Source organism: Aspergillus sclerotioniger, assembly GCF_003184525.1.
Source record: "Aspergillus sclerotioniger CBS 115572 chromosome Unknown BO94scaffold_11, whole genome shotgun sequence".
In the NCBI taxonomy this organism is placed as follows: domain Eukaryota; kingdom Fungi; phylum Ascomycota; class Eurotiomycetes; order Eurotiales; family Aspergillaceae; genus Aspergillus; species Aspergillus sclerotioniger.
Window position 1 is genome coordinate 445,075 of NW_020291001.1, and position 15,100 is coordinate 460,174.

General features: G+C 51.4%; 8 protein-coding genes and 1 non-coding gene across 9 annotated transcripts; 5 read left to right on the plus strand and 4 right to left on the minus strand.

Annotated features, from left to right (window-relative positions):
• Nucleotides 1-1,043: 1,043 nt before the first annotated feature.
• On the minus strand, nt 1,044-2,132 carry BO94DRAFT_594038 (aminoglycoside phosphotransferase family protein; the record flags this gene model as incomplete). The annotated part of the gene is made up of 2 exons (XM_025616191.1): nt 1,711-2,132; nt 1,044-1,674 (listed from the first exon to the last, which is right to left on the minus strand). The coding sequence occupies exons 1-2, from the start codon at nt 1,926-1,928 to the stop codon at nt 1,044-1,046; spliced, it is 849 nt and encodes a 282-aa protein (XP_025468404.1). The 5' UTR covers nt 1,929-2,132.
• A 201-nt stretch (nt 2,133-2,333) lies between these two features.
• BO94DRAFT_555847 (putative calcium/calmodulin dependent protein kinase) lies at nt 2,334-3,457 on the plus strand (the record flags this gene model as incomplete). The annotated part of the gene is made up of 4 exons (XM_025613826.1): nt 2,334-2,447; nt 2,520-2,781; nt 2,830-3,047; nt 3,095-3,457. 4 exons carry the CDS (start codon nt 2,334-2,336, stop codon nt 3,455-3,457), a joined length of 957 nt encoding a protein of 318 aa, XP_025468405.1.
• A 274-nt stretch (nt 3,458-3,731) lies between these two features.
• On the minus strand, nt 3,732-3,818 carry BO94DRAFT_t143. Its single transcript has one exon. It is a non-coding gene; the product is annotated as a tRNA-Ile (tRNA).
• A 178-nt stretch (nt 3,819-3,996) lies between these two features.
• BO94DRAFT_565301 (urea carboxylase-associated family protein) lies at nt 3,997-5,234 on the minus strand. The gene is made up of 2 exons (XM_025614487.1): nt 4,334-5,234; nt 3,997-4,247 (listed from the first exon to the last, which is right to left on the minus strand). Exons 1-2 carry the CDS (start codon nt 5,070-5,072, stop codon nt 4,048-4,050), a joined length of 939 nt encoding a protein of 312 aa, XP_025468406.1. The 5' UTR covers nt 5,073-5,234; the 3' UTR covers nt 3,997-4,047.
• Nucleotides 5,235-5,519: 285 nt separating this feature from the next.
• BO94DRAFT_534272 (GTPase BMS1) lies at nt 5,520-9,526 on the plus strand. The gene is made up of 4 exons (XM_025611502.1): nt 5,520-5,667; nt 5,741-5,811; nt 5,874-5,963; nt 6,026-9,526. The coding sequence occupies exons 1-4, from the start codon at nt 5,610-5,612 to the stop codon at nt 9,332-9,334; spliced, it is 3,528 nt and encodes a 1,175-aa protein (XP_025468407.1). The 5' UTR covers nt 5,520-5,609; the 3' UTR covers nt 9,335-9,526.
• Nucleotides 9,527-10,618: 1,092 nt separating this feature from the next.
• BO94DRAFT_38252 (uncharacterized protein) lies at nt 10,619-11,940 on the plus strand. The gene is made up of 2 exons (XM_025607275.1): nt 10,619-10,779; nt 10,856-11,940. Exons 1-2 carry the CDS (start codon nt 10,762-10,764, stop codon nt 11,699-11,701), a joined length of 864 nt encoding a protein of 287 aa, XP_025468408.1. The 5' UTR covers nt 10,619-10,761; the 3' UTR covers nt 11,702-11,940.
• Nucleotides 11,941-12,179: 239 nt separating this feature from the next.
• BO94DRAFT_555850 (putative lactoylglutathione lyase (Glo1)) lies at nt 12,180-12,831 on the plus strand (the record flags this gene model as incomplete). Its single annotated transcript, XM_025613827.1, has 2 exons — nt 12,180-12,698; nt 12,784-12,831. The coding sequence occupies 2 exons, from the start codon at nt 12,180-12,182 to the stop codon at nt 12,829-12,831; spliced, it is 567 nt and encodes a 188-aa protein (XP_025468409.1).
• Nucleotides 12,832-13,869: 1,038 nt separating this feature from the next.
• BO94DRAFT_463798 (TNT domain-containing protein) lies at nt 13,870-14,475 on the plus strand (the record flags this gene model as incomplete). The annotated part of the gene is made up of 1 exon (XM_025608037.1): nt 13,870-14,475. A coding segment is annotated over one exon (606 nt), but the record flags the coding sequence as incomplete, so codon positions are not given.
• Nucleotides 14,476-14,627: 152 nt separating this feature from the next.
• Nucleotides 14,628-15,072, minus strand: BO94DRAFT_38174 (uncharacterized protein). The gene is made up of 2 exons (XM_025607270.1): nt 14,754-15,072; nt 14,628-14,689 (listed from the first exon to the last, which is right to left on the minus strand). Exon 1 carries the CDS (start codon nt 15,004-15,006, stop codon nt 14,812-14,814), a length of 195 nt encoding a protein of 64 aa, XP_025468411.1. The 5' UTR covers nt 15,007-15,072; the 3' UTR covers nt 14,628-14,689; nt 14,754-14,811.
• Between the last annotated feature and the right edge of the window lie 28 nt (nt 15,073-15,100).

Here is a 15,100-nt window from a genome sequence, read left to right on the forward strand (position 1 = left end):
CTCCCAGAAAACATTATACAAGATTTTTTTGACCACCTCAAGGGAACCAATGACGAAGTCAGAGAACATGCGGCAAAATGCCTTGCTGTCCAAGAAGTTCTCCCAGAAACCATTATCAAAGCCCTAGTCGCTTTAACAAGGGACGACGACGCAATAAAGAGAAGAAGGGCAACTCAAAGTCTGCTGCCACATTTGGATTTTCTCGCACCCGACACGCCTGAAATTATCATACCACTTCTGGGAGACCCTGATATAGGGGTGAAGGAGCAGGCCCTATATTCGCTAAAACGCGACGCCAATATGCCAAGGTCAATTCAAAGGGCCTTGTTACCGTATATCAGATTTCGATACAACGGATACAAATCGATGAACATGACAGCATTAGATATCCTGGGGCGCGACACCAGGCTGCCAATCGATATTCTTGAAGCCTTTGTTGAGAATTTCTATAGGTGTTCGCGTAACGCGGAAATTCTACTTATCATACAAGAGACATTACCACCGACAATCATCGAGTCTCTCGCTCTCATGCTTGGCAACAGAAAAGACCCTCGGACACAACCAAATGCGTGGGATGTTTTGAGGTCACGGGAATTGTTCTTCTCCATGCTTCCAAACCTCACGGATGAATGCTTGTTGGCCCTATTCAAGGGGTTGATGACAACGGCAGTTGAGGAGGAAATCTGTTGCTACTTCCGGAATGATGTTCTTTTACATTGATCTGCCTGAGCGATTGTGGGAAGTGCCACTTGAGTGTGAAGAAAGCCGAACAAAGGTCTTGGCTGCTTTGGAGAAAGCGCGAAATGAGTTTGATAATAGTTCAACATCTGAGACGTCTTAGATGCTAGTTGGCTGGTTCGATCTGTTTGATTATAGTTGGCATGTTTCTAATAGAAGATAAACTACATCCTGTAATCTTTCGTAATATCTATCATATTGTACCAACACTGGAATCGATAAAAAGCATATCTCATAAAAACACCGCACCAGAAACTCCGAACCCAGACAGACACATACCCAAAAAGTCAGATCAAGCGAGGAGCTCAGAACAAAACCCTTCGCGAAGCATTTATACCACCAAGATCCCACCTTTGTGGTGCCGTCTTATCCATGAAATCCTGGAAACTTCCATAAAAGGCGGGTTTCATGATCTGAGCATACTCCCAATAGTCGGGGTACCAGCCAGCGTATTCCCAATCAAGAATGCCTGTGATATTGTTATCATCATCGACCATGATATTGCGAGTTGCAATATCACCGTGGGTGAAAACACTTCGCTCAGCACGCGGCAACATATCCGGCAATGTATGTTCATACCGTCGTCCAGCGAAATAAAGATATCTTTCGTAAATCCGCTCTCGCAGTTCCGAGTCACTCGTTAGCGGTCGTGGTGGGTCCTGCAAATCCGCAAGCATTGGATCCCTAGATGGAGAGCCATCGGCAGCGCATTGAAAAAGACTATTGAACTTTGATGGGAGGGGAATTTCTCGCCATTTGGATATCAGGTCCCAAAGTTGATGGCAAATGAACTCCTTGGATTCGATATCCAGCATATCCCACTTTTTATCTAAGCAAGTGCCTGGGATAATGCTCATGTGGATATTTCCTTCCTCGCCATCAAAGGCAGTCACAATCACTTCGGGGACGGGGATAGAAGTGTGCCGGAAGACGAGCCTCATTGCCTCTGCTTCGGAAGCTCGCACTCCTTACCTAGACTTCGAAACAACGGAGAGGTCAATCTCAAGCACTAGCTTAGCTATTTGTTTGCTAATGACGACAATGAGTTCCTTATTTGGAGGAAATTCGAGGACGTTGACATCTGGTGGGCAGGGAAAAAGCATCTTGTTGTCCACTTTGATATATCGTTCGCCTAGGTGCAAATTCCCGGCTGTGTAAGGGACCCCGTTGGCTTCGTCGAGTTCGGACATGAGGTCGAAGCTTAGTGTATACTGTGGTTTTGTCCTGCGATGTTGAAAAGGGTCGTAGCAGAAGACCTAAACGACGGGTTTGAGGCGTATTTCCGGTTTCTAGCAACTGTAGAATTTGTCTTCTGACACAGGAGACTCTTTTTTCTATTGAGATACGCGAACCACTTCAAAACCAATGAAGCGGAGAATGATATGATACTATCCAGGTGATATGGGTGATGAAGCGGGACAGTACGCGCTGGGGCCCGCTCCATAAATCGGGTGGCTTGGATCCACCGGGACCTCCCTGCATGCCTCTCAACCTCCTGTTTCTGACCACATCTCCATCAACGTTCATTGTCGCAAAGTGTGTTTCTTTTGCTTTACTTTGCCTAATTCCGTTTACCTTGTATAGGCCAGCTAGTCATGTTCAGAAGGACCATTGCACAGCTGGCATCTGCAGCCAACGAATACACTGGAGCGTCTGGGTCTGTTTATCGGTTCAAAGAGCTACTGCAAGAAAGACCTCCCGTCGGCCGTGTCTGATTAGCAATGTCCGTTTGGCATTCATATCATCTGCCGTGCTAATTCTTACTTTGCAGATCTGGACAGGACCGCTTCGTCTTAAAAGATATCCCTAAGGACATTTTTGACAATTTCCACGAAAGAATCCAGCCTCAGCTCCCAGAAAGCCCACACATACGATCGCCATGCGACACGATACCTGGGCAACGGATTCTGGTATACAAATATCTGACGGATGACTTTCTTGATCTTGTCAAGAAGGGAATCTCACTACCAACCCGAAAGCAAATTTTGAAGGCTAGTCTGCGTGGTATCGCTGATTTACACGAACGAGATGTCGTTCATCTTGGTGAGTCTCTAGTGAATCAGCGAGCTTCATCAGTGCTAAGTTCCATAGATACCAAGCCAGATAATATCATGGTAGAATGCCAGCATAAGGAGCAAGATACGATCATCGAAAAGGTTCAAATCATTGACCTTGAGAATGCGGCTCATCTCCCTAAAGGTAGGTGTATCAAAGGTATGCTTGCCGGAAACGACAATTGGCGAAGTCCAGAGGCGCACTTTAAGGGGCGACTTAATAAACCGACAGACATCTTCTCTTTCGGAGCTGCGGTAAGTGTTTGACATATATTGGGGGATCGCTCCTAATGCACCTCTAGTGCATCTACGCTATGCTCGGACGTGTCATCTTTGGCCCTGACGATGATTTCTACAAGCATCAGGCCCAGGGTGCGCTACCTGCTATGATTCGCCTACAGCGCCAGGTTTCGTATTTTGGAGACCCGCAGGGAATCAGCGGTCTATTGAAACACATATCTGATGAAGATTTCAATTGCAAGATTCTGCAGATATTATGGGAGGACAGATTTGAGGAATACATCCCATACAAAGCATTCTCCGAGTGGGCGGATGTTGTTGATCCAGAGTTCAAAGATCTTATTCAACGATTGACAAACTTGGATCCGACTAAGCGACCCACGGCGTATGAGGCATTGCGGCATCCTTGGTTCCAGGACAAGTAGAGCTAGAACTGCTCACTACCATGTGCGCTCATTCCATCTGTCTGAGGAAATAATATTGCCCCTGAAGATAGTACGGCTCTGGCCAGCGGATCGCGGCTACTTGCGGACCCCGGCCCCGGATGTTTCCGTATCCGGTATAGCGACGGGTATCCCCGCACAACCTTTGCTGCCTTGATGCCTGAGTCAACCCATGAGGCCATTGTCATTTCATAGATCTCGTCGACAATCCATACATCTTACGTATGGCTTCCCCCTCGGCGAGGGCGAAAAAGAATGCCCCTGCGCGAATTCGAACCGCGGCCCTCTCCTAACAATAGTCCTAAGAATAAGTGGAGCGCTCTGACCACTGAGCTACAGTGGACGTCTAGTACTAGGTAGAACCGAACTTGATAGACATCGAACGGATTTCAAGTATAACTATGCAGTGGAGACATAATAGGATCAGTGACTCAGCAAGGTACATTATGGCAGGTGACTTTAGTCGACCAGGTGAGGTAAGGCCACAGAAGCAGCCTTAGTAGCAAGACGCTTGACTTGATAATGGACTTCTTATTGAAATTTAGGTATCGAGATAGTATATCTTTAGCCATTTATAATCCGACATAGCCAGACCCGTCGTTCTCTCTTTGTGGCATCTTCATTCCATGCATTCCAGCGTACTTTGGGCTTTGAGGTTCCTTCCATTCCTCCAACACCTTGGAGTCTGTCAGTTTGTATAGCTCTACTCCGAGGGGGCGGGTGGTAGCGCCCATATCTGCCTTTTCCTCCCAGCCCCAGTTAGACAGATCACCTGGAACCAAAGGTTAGTATCTCCTTCCTATTTTTTCTCTTTTCCTTTCTTGTTCTTTTCTTTTGGGTGAGGGGTATATCACTCACCTCCAGGACACGCGGACAGCGCGCAAAGGACATCAACTTCAGCAAAGAACTCGAAATATTCCCCTGGTCTGGCAGGCGACGTTTCCATAAAGTACTTTCCATCCTCATCCAGACCCGTCACTTGGAACACATTAAGCACATCATGCACGTCCAGCTCTGTCAACCCATATGGAACGACGGCGCGGGTGAGGTTCGAGTGGCAGTGAAAGTCAAAGCTCTCTCCACCCATGACCAGGTTCACATAAGGATCGCAACGGGTACCCAGCAGATCGTGAACGCGTCCTCCAAACTTTGTTGTCCCGAAGCCCTTTCCTTCCTTTTTCTTTCCATCCTCATCCAAAACTTCATGGAGTTGTCCACCCGCTAGTGAGTCTCCGGTGATCGTGATGAGAGGACGCAGGTACGGCAGGTTCGACCATAGACGGTCCCCGACAGAGACGTGAGAGGCGTGGATCTGACGAGTACGCGCAGCCCAGAGTCTTTCGCGCGGGTTATTCGCATTCCAGATGTTGAGATCGCCTACTTGAGGTCCCTTGGGCGTGGTAAGACGGCAGATGTGTCCGGCTGGCACGACCCAAGCCTGGCCTGAGCACGGACGGATGGTGAATGATGACTCGAGAGTTCGTTGGGAGGATTCTGTGGCTGTCTCGGAGATGGATCGATAGACCTTCGAAATTCCATGGACTCCGGAGTCCGCGGGTGCTGTATAAGCGGGAGGAGGGCGACGAGGAGCGGCCATGGTCGAAGCTATACTTGTTGATCAGACGCGACAAGTGTATGCGAAGTCGTATGCAGGGTTCAATCAGCCCACCCCAAAAGGAAGTGACCCCATGCTTTAATAGTACACGATAACCTCGGAAACCTGCCGATAATCGCAGCGGTCCTTATCGTATCTTGCCCCATACTGCCCCGCTTTGAGGTCAGTTTGCGGGCTCTGATGGCCATCGCGACGACGCCAACCCGGGCCGATATGGAGGGGTTGAGCCCTTATCGTGGTCGACCGGGCCGGGCGATAACCGATAACGAGAATATCCCATTACCAATAGGAATGTCTGCCTGAGGCAGAATGTTGTTCCGCCTTTGCCTCCGTTTTCTCCGGCGGGAAGATCTCGGCTCGGAAAAAGGTGCTCCGAGAAAGAAAATGGAAATAATAATTTTGGGCCGAGCTACTGGCCAGAGGAAGCAGCTCGCCGATTGCCCGACTTTTTGCTAAAGTGTTTTTCTGACCAGCCGGGGGAGTATTCTAGAGAGGTCTGCAGACCTCGTCTTTCCCAGGATGGAGCAGCAAGCGAACAGGGCGCATCGCCCCACGAAGGAGAAGAAGAAGTTCGACGGTATGTACTAGTTGTTCGACATTGAACCGTCGCTTTCACGAGATTTCCTACTGACAGAAGACTTGCTACCCAGGTCCCAACCCGAAGGCTTTTGCGTTCTCGAACCCTGGAAAATCCAACAAAGCTGGCGCCAGATCTCATGATGTATGCGCCAATTCCCTCGTGAAACCCGCCGCAACGGTGACTGACGTTCATTTGCCGCATAGATTAAAGAGAAGAGACTTCATGTGCCTTTGGTTGATCGCCTGCCCGAGGAGGCCCCGCCTCTTGTGGTAGCTATCGTTGGACCGCCTGGTGTGAGTATACTGGACAAATGATGCGCTGTTTGGGGCGATGTTCTGACGCTTGGATGTCCTAGGTTGGAAAAACGACCCTTATCAAATCTTTGATCCGTCGCTACACGAAACAGACCCTCAGTACCCCCAAGGGACCGTTGACGGTTGTCACCTCGAAACGTCGCCGACTCACTTTCCTGGAATCCCCCTCCGACTCCCTCGCCAGCATGGTCGATGTGGCCAAGATCGCGGATATCGTGCTCCTGATGATCGACGGAAACTATGGCTTTGAGATGGAAACTATGGAGTTTTTGAATGTCCTGGGATCCCACGGTATGCCCGGAAATGTTTTCGGTATCCTGACCCACTTGGACCTTTTCAAGAAGCAGAGTCACTTGCAGGCCGCCAAGAAGCGCCTAAAGCATCGTTTCTGGAGCGAGTTGTACAATGGTGCGAAGCTTTTCTACCTCTCTGGTGTCGTCAACGGCCGCTATCCGGACCGTGAAGTGCACAACTTGTCTCGCTTTCTGTCCGTCATGAAGAACCCTAGACCCCTCATTTGGCGCAACTCCCACCCCTACGCCCTGGCAGATCGGTTCCTGGATATCACGCCGCCTACTCAGATCGAAGAGAACCCCAAGTGCGATCGGACGATAGCCCTCTACGGATACCTGCGAGGAACCAACTTCCCCGCTACTGGTGCGCGAGTTCATGTTCCGGGTGTGGGTGATTTGACCGTCTCTGGCATTGAGTCTCTCCCGGATCCATGCCCGACGCCTTATATGGATCAGCAGCTAGCTAAGACCTCCGGCAAGCCCAAGCGCAGACTGGGAGAGAAGCAGAAGCTGCTTTTCGCGCCCATGTCCGACGTTGGTGGTGTCTTGGTTGACAAGGACGCGGTTTACATCGATGTGAAGACCTCGAACTTCGACCGTGGCGAGGATGACTCCGACAATGAGGATCGTGGACTAGGAGAGCAGCTGGTCGTTGGTCTCCAGGGAGAGCGCAAACTTCTGGGTGAGGCGGATAGTGGTGTCCGTCTGTTCCGTGGTGGTGAAGCCATCGCCAAGGCAGATGACCAAGACGAAGCCGTTGGAAGAAAACACAAGAGAAACGTGCGATTCCTAGAGGGAGAGGAGGGAAACCAGGATGCATCCGACGATGATGAAGGTTTCGAGAGTGAAGAGGGTGAGGAAGAGGACGTGGATCAGGATGAGGATGACATCAGCGACAATGAGGAAGAAGTCGATGTCTCCGCACCGCCAGATTTCGAGGCCAGGTTCAAGGAACGACAAAATGGCAATGTTAGCCAGAAAGAGGATGACGTTGCTTTTGCCGATAGTGACTCGGATCTTGGTTCCATCTCCTCGGTAGAGGACCAGCTCCTGGAAAGCGACGAAGAGGAAGACGATGACGATGAAGAGGGAGATAATGGTGAGGTCCGTTGGAAGGATAACATGCTGGCCACCGCCAAGGCCCTCCATTCGAAACGCCCTAAATTCCGTGTCGCCGACTTGTCCCGCATGCTTTACGATGACTCCCTCACACCTGCGGACGTCATACGCCGATGGAGCGGTAAGGAGGAAGCCGAGGATGACGAAGATGAAGAGGCCGAGGATGACGACGCATTCTTCAGGAAGACAAACGTGGAAGAGGAAGAAGCAACCGAATACCGCGCTGTCCCCGAATTCGACTACGCCAAACTGGAGGAGAAGTGGCAAGACGCCGACATGATCGAGTCTCTGCGCACCCGCTTCATCAGTGCCAAACTGTCTGGTGATAATGATGACGACTCGGATGTCGATGACGCCTTTGACGAGGATGACGAGGGAGATGGAGAGTTTGAAGATCTCGAGACAGGCGAAGGCTTTGACGGTTTCTCTGAAGAGGAAGACGGCGGAGACGAAGAAGCCGCAGACGAAGGCCCCGTTGATCTAGACGCAGAGCGAGAACGCAATGCGAAAAAGAAAGAGGAGCTGAAACTGCGCTTCGAGGAAGAAGACCGTGAAGGATTTGCCAATTCAAAGGACAACTCACGACAGGCCGGCGGTGGAGGAGACGAGGAATTTGGCGAAGACGACTGGTACGATTTCCAAAAGGCCAAGATGCAGAAGCAGATCGACATCAACCGTGCCGAGTTTGATATGCTCGACCCGGCCTCGAGGGCTCGGGCCGAAGGCTTCAAGGCCGGAACTTATGCTCGTATCGTGCTCGAGAACGTGCCTTGCGAATTTGCCACCAAATTCAACCCCCGATTCCCTGTCATCGTCGGTGGACTGGCCCCGACCGAAGACCGCTTCGGATACGTGCAGATCCGCATCAAAAGACACCGCTGGCACAAGAAGATTCTGAAGAGCAACGACCCCCTCATCTTCTCCCTCGGCTGGCGCCGCTTCCAGTCCGTGCCCATGTACAGCACCTCGGACAGTCGAACCCGTAACCGCATGCTCAAATACACCCCCGAGCACATGCACTGCTTCGCCACCTTCTACGGGCCTCTCGTTGCCCCCAACACCGGTTTCTGCGCCATGCAATCCTTCTCCAACAAGGCCCCTGGATTCCGCATCGCCGCCACAGGCGTAGTCCTAAACGTGGACGAACACACCGAGATCGTCAAGAAACTCAAGCTCACCGGTGTACCATACAAGATCTTCAAGAACACCGCCTTCATCAAAGACATGTTCAACTCGTCTCTGGAAATCGCCAAGTTCGAAGGCGCCTCGATCCGAACCGTCTCCGGTATCCGAGGTCAAATCAAACGAGCCCTCAGCAAACCCGAAGGCTACTTCCGAGCCACTTTCGAAGACAAGATCCTCATGAGCGACATCGTCTTCCTGCGCGCATGGTACCCCATCAAGCCCCACCGCTTCTACAACCCCGTGACCAACCTCCTGGACATGGAAGAAGAAGGCTCCGGCGACAGCGGCTGGAAGGCCATGCGTCTGACCGGCGAAGTCCGTCGCGAGAAGGGTATCGCCACGCCCATGAACAAGAATTCGGCCTACCATGCCATCGAGCGGCCCGAACGTCACTTCAACCCTCTCCGCGTGCCCCGACAGCTGGCCGCCGAGCTGCCGTTCAAGTCGCAGATCACGAAGATGAAGGGTCGGAGGGACAAGACCTATATGCAGAAGCGCGCTGTGGTTCTGGGCGGAGAGGAGAAGAAGGCGCGGGATCTCATGCAGAAGCTCAATACCATGCGCAACGAGAAGCAGGCCAAGCGGGCGGCGAAGCAGGAGGAGCGACGCAAGGTGTACCGGGCGAAGGTTGCGGAAGGTCTGGAGAAGAAGGCCGAGCGGGAGAAGCGTGAGCGCGATGAATACTGGCGGCGAGAAGGTAAGAAGCGCAAGAATACGGAAAGTGAAGGGGGTGGAGGGAAGAAGCGCAGGTGAGGCGACGCTGCGTGCAACGACATGGTTTTTGGATCTATACCGGTTGTTAAAAGTTACTGTGAATAATGTCGATGTGTATCTATCTACATGTTGCATGGTGGATGGCGTTGAATCTTACCTGAGATGTTGTTGGATTGCTACTACTTCTTTGATTGGATGTATTGATGCTCTATACCAGGAATAGATTGTTGGTGATATGTTGTTCTATGGTGTTCTGCCTGAGTGCCTGGCTTCCTGATTGCCTTACTGCCTGAAGTTTGAGGCATCAACTTCGGGCAGGTATCCCACGTGACCGCGCCGCGAACGCGTCGGCGTCTCGACTCCTGAAGGTCCTCCGGGTGACGGCCGACGAGGAGAATTCAACCTGTGTTGACTCCCTGTTTCTGCGCAAATCAGCGCAGAGAACATTCTCGCCAGCCAATTCATCTCCATGTAGGCGACCTGCCTTCCTATGGCATTTCCCCTGACCTTTTCCTCGCGTCCCTCAGGTCGATCCATCAGGCATCGGATTGACTGCGGAGACCAGACCTGCCGCAGTCCTGCTAGTCACGCCTTGCGCGTGTAGATTCCTGGTCGCTCTCCTTGCAGCAACGTTTCAGATATCTCGCTTGGGGGTGTGCCTTGACACTTGACAGCTGCGCTTGGACATTCTCGCGCCAACGACTCTTGAAACCGGGCGCTGATCATTTTCTGCTGCTCGAACACCGGCCTACACAGGCCTGAGGCCGTGTGTTTACTCTTATCCTCTGAATCTGTTGGCATCGGAGGAATGCGCTAACGCCACACCCGAGAGCTTATTGAATCCGTTGAGTCGTGCAGTGTCAGGCTCCCGCTGCTTACACGATCAGTATGAGTGGATCGTCGCGATTAGATGGACGCCAACACGTGCAGACCTCGCTGCAGATTGAATCTCGGGATGCTGCAGAAGCCACCCACAGCCGTTCGGGTCACAACAGAAATTATGACACGTTAGATACCAGCAGTTTTGCTGGCGTATCGCCACCATTGGCGGTATCCAGGACAGAGCCTCTGCCAGCTCAGGCGACTGCTCATGATAGACAATCCTCGCGCTCTCCCTTGTCCACGGGGCTGGCTCCTGTTTCGCAAGAACATTTATACCATTCGAATACGCGATCCACATCCCAGACTCAGCTTTCGCCGGAACCTTCACAAATGAGTATGAAGTCGACTGGGCAGCAGGTCATGCCCGAAGTGACGTCTAATAATCAACAGAACCACTCATCTGGAATAGTACTAAGTCCCGACCATCATGTAGCACAAAAGACTGCCGGGGGTGCCAAACCCCTTACCGATACGGCCCGTTCAGGCGTAGACGGCATCGACCGGCGCCGATCCCGAAGCATCGGCTCGCTATCGCGTGAGAGCCGCATCGCAGCGGTAATTGCATCCCTTGGGTTGAAGCATAGATGCTGACTAGGATAGTTGTCTGTTCATCTCCGCACTCGCTTGTCGTATGCTGCGGCTAAGATTGAGAAAAGTCGGCGGACTCATGGTGTACAGGGTCACTTGTCACCTAGCACTGAGTCCCTGGTGAAGATAGGGATATTGCCCGCCCTGGACGAAATCGAAGCCCGACGTTTAGAGAATAGCTCACCTGGGACCACCATGTCTGCGCCGGATCCGCCCGCATCGTTTAACTTCTACACTCCATGCAGTTCGCTGTTGTCTCCAGTGACTCAGTCGGTCGATGCATCACCACCCTCTTTGCACCTTGACCCGTCGAGGTCTCACCCCTCATCTTATCAGAGCCGCCCAAAACTCGCACCGCCGGCGGATATTATCGGAAGTGGAGGTAGCAGTCGACGCCGACGTCCGAACCCCAACGAACCGATTTCGTCCTTGCATCGCAGACATCGTTCTCAACAAGAGTTTGGTGTATCCAGACCAGTCACACACTCGGAGAAAGTCCTTGTCCCAGGGACTCCTCCCCTCCGCCCATCGCCGACGGCTCCCTATAACGATGCGGGAAGCCATGCTCGGAGTAGCGCCATGGAGCAAGATGCTATAGAAACGCTGCTCTTCATGTCTAGTCCGGGGCACTCGGGGTATCATTCCAGCTCGCAACATTCTCAACGACACCAGAACGTCCTCCGGAGCATTGACTCAATAGGATCCGACGTCCGGGTGCCACCAAGTCAGGACTCACATGCCAGCAGTTACCGCGATCGGGGTGTACGTGGATCCCATGGTCAGGACCTGGGTCTAGAAGCGCAGGCCGGGGATGCGATCGACCTGATGTTGGATCAAATGGACAGTGACAGCGATGACGGCATAAAATACGCTTCGAATTCGAGCCGGCAAGACAGTTCAGAGCGCACGAAAATGGAGACGGTTCGAGGAAGATGACAGTCTACTTGCCTTAAGGGATGTCCGCACCTTCTTATATAAGTTCCTGCCTATTCTAAGCTTACATGAGCAGAATTAATACAGGGTGCGGAACCTCGGTTACGAGTGTCCCGTTCCAGACAGTCTCATTGTGATCTAGTCTAGCCGGCGGTCCATCTTACATCCATCCATCTTCAGCCCAATTGCATACAAGGCGTTTAAATTCCACGGTTCAATATAAAACAAATATTAGATATCATCATTGAATCATCATCGACCAACCTACTACTAGATATATAACTAACTACTTCCCTAATACAACTTCACCTCACACTTCACACTTGATACCATCCCTTCATAAACCACCACCACCCACCCACCCCATCCACACCGAAACAATGACTGAATACGAACCAGGCCACTTCCTCCCCGGCGGCCACAACACCGACCCCCTCTCCCTCCCACTTCCCCCACAACCTCCTACCACCTGAACCACTTCATGCTCCGCACCCGCAACCCATCCCGCACATTACACTTCTACATCAACCTCATGGGCATGCGCACCGTCTTCACCATGAACACCGGCCCCTTCACCATCTATTACCTCGGGTACCCGGCTACCTCTGCCGACTGCGCTGACCTCCCCGCTTGGGCGGCCCGCGTATCAGATATCCCAACCCTAACGAAAACCCTGGGGTTGTTGGAGTTTTATCATATACATGGTACGGAAACAGGTACTGACCAGGAGGGAGAGGAAGGGGAAGAAAAGTTTAGGGTATGTACGGGTAACGAGCCGCCGAATCTAGGATTCGGGCATTTGGGGTTTACGGTTCCGGATGTGGGTGAGGCTGTGGAACGGCTGAGGAGGGAGGGGGTGAAGGTGGTGAAGGAGTTGGGGGATGTTTCGAGGAGGAGTGTACCCTTGAGTAGGTGGGAGGAGGAGAGGAGGTGCGGGGTCGGGGAGATTAGTCAGGGGTTTAGGGATATTTGGGGGAGGATTGCTTGTGTGGCGGATCCGGTGAGTGGCTCTTTTTTTCTGTTTTTGGGGGTGGTTTTGGGGGATAGAAGAGGGAGGTTGAGGATGGAGGCTGACGTTTGTGTAGGATGGGTATTTGGTTGAGTTGGTGCCGCAGGATATGGAACTTCATTGAGTTTTCATCTGGGTTGTCATGTTCGAGGCATAGGATTGGGGCATATTAATATGGGGTGAAAAGTGGTATATGTATGAGATTATGTTAGACTGGTTCGGCTGTTGTGTCTGGATTTATATGGTAGGCATTGTGTGATGGTAACTAAAGAAAAGTATTTTCTCTTTCTCTCTTACCTGGATCTCTGACATCCGGTTTATATGCCAATTTGCATTGGGCTTTCCCCTAACTGTCCCTTCTTTCAACGGTTGATAGGTAGTAGTTTCTCATCTGGTATAAAAGAGCGCATCCCTGATTAGCATTCATCTCTATCAGGAATGGAATATGTTACTTTTTGGAAAAGAATTCACCCCCATCCGGGGAAGCTAAGCTGAAGGTACTTCATAATCAGCCAGCCCTGTTCATAACTCATACCTAGGAATGAAAAAGTCCTACCCTGTCCTACCTCATCCATACTTAACGATGGAAGGAAACAGGTGGGGACTCCCTTGTCATAGAGATGTGCCGGTACTCCGCCGATCACCCTAATATTTCAGATATCCCCGCAGGGTAGGGTTGGAGGGTAAGGCTACCATTCTCCGCTTGATTGACCCCTGTCACAGTCCTGGTGGCATGTATAGTCAGCTTGACGCATTCCAGTGGCTGGCTGTGAGTAGATATTATGGAGGAAGAGCTTCAATGGAATGCTCTGGCTGTTATTCCCCTCTCCCCGGAATTTGCAGGGATGGCACGCAGTCCAGATAGGGCTACCTACATTGTCCTTTCAAGTAGAAGTTAACATTCCAGCCATAATATAGGAATAGACATACCGCGCGCTGCTCTTGGGTACACTCAGTGAAGATATAAAGTGTCGGAAGTATGGACCAGCTCCTCCAAAATCCACTCAAACTCAGGTCGACAGCAAGATGATGCTTCCAGCCCTTTCCCAGGTAGCTCTGCTACTTCTCCCATTGCTTGGCTCCGTCTCCCATGCAATCGAGGTACATACCTACTCAAACATACCATGCTGTCAAATCCAACTAACCCACCCAGACCAAGGACTATCCCTCAACCTGCACCGACCCCTGTCTCGGCATCATCCCTCCAAACAACACCAGTTTATATTGCGACTACTGCATCTGCAACAATGCACTTCTCGGCCAAGTCAACTTCAACGCCACCGGTAACTGGACCGAGCTGTTCGAGGACTACGTCCCCTTGGACAGCCAATGTCCCAAAGACTGGCTCTGCACCTGGGCCAACTGGACCCAGACCGGCTTCAACAGCACGGTTCTCTACCCGCCCAATGATGGCTTCAAGGGCTGTCCCAAAGCCGGTAGCCCCGGGGTCGGTAGCTACGTGGACCGCTTCGGGTCGGAATATGGCAGCTATCTTGCTCCCGCGGGCGTGCCGTTCGCAGAGCGGTCCATTCCTCCGGGTAATCTGAATAAGTACAATGGTAGCACGCAGTACAATTATTGGAGGTTTGAGGTGATCTGGGAGTTTGATGCTCTGGAAGGGGATATCTTGCCGTGGTTTGGACAGCCCGGGGTGGGAAACAGTGGCTTGTGCAGGGAGGGCTGCGTCCGTTGGTGGATAATGGGACGCTGGTGCTCAGGGAGGCGTCGACTTATAATGGTCCTGAACAGGATGCTTGGAGTAATCTGAGACCGCTGCATGGGCAGATGAGCATGTATCATTAGAGGGAGTGGGAGTATTGATTGAGTGAACGTGAATCTATGTCTGCGAGAAGACCTGTCAGACTGCTATTTTATCGGACAGGAAGGGTATCGTATCAAGCCTTCGTGTCTCCCTTCATTGCTTGACTGTTGGTCTCGTCAAAGTCGAATACCTCAGTTCAGAGACAAGTCTAGTCACTTCACTGACAGCAATTAGTATCCATTCACAACAATAAAACAATAAAGTAGCATCAGCTGCAAACTCACCTCGGTGAACTGCCCACACACAATATACCAGCAATCATCAACACCAACCAAATCAGCTTCAGGATATGATTATAATCAGCACTGAATCAACACACAAAACCCAGACAAGCTCAGGCCCAAGAAACCAGATGAATAGGATGCAACTGTTGATGAATTGACTTGGATAGTGCCTAGATGATCTGACTCGGATGGAGAGACCATGAGAACAGATATATAGTAGTACTGATGAGATGGAAACCAACAAATCAACCATCCCTAACACACCCCATAGAAAGTCAACCAAACTTACCCCTCCTTCATGCCTTATCGATGAATGAAGGAAGGAAGACGGAGAACTAACTAAAAGA

What these genes read in the sequence shown, in the direction of transcription:
- BO94DRAFT_565301 (XM_025614487.1), bottom strand. Translation starts at nt 5,072, where the DNA reads ATGGCCGCTCCTCGTCGCCCTCCTCCCGCTTATACAGCACCCGCGGAC. An exon ending in GCTGTCCGCGTGTCCTGGAG is followed by an intron (nt 4,248 to 4,333) that starts GTGAGTGATATA and finishes CTTTGGTTCCAG; the next exon opens with GTGATCTGTCTAACTGGGGC.
- BO94DRAFT_534272 (XM_025611502.1), top strand. Translation starts at nt 5,610, where the DNA reads ATGGAGCAGCAAGCGAACAGGGCGCATCGCCCCACGAAGGAGAAGAAG. An exon ending in GGAGAAGAAGAAGTTCGACG is followed by an intron (nt 5,668 to 5,740) that starts GTATGTACTAGT and finishes CTTGCTACCCAG; the next exon opens with GTCCCAACCCGAAGGCTTTT. An exon ending in CTGGCGCCAGATCTCATGAT is followed by an intron (nt 5,812 to 5,873) that starts GTATGCGCCAAT and finishes TTTGCCGCATAG; the next exon opens with ATTAAAGAGAAGAGACTTCA.
- BO94DRAFT_38174 (XM_025607270.1), bottom strand. Translation starts at nt 15,006, where the DNA reads ATGGTTGATTTGTTGGTTTCCATCTCATCAGTACTACTATATATCTGT.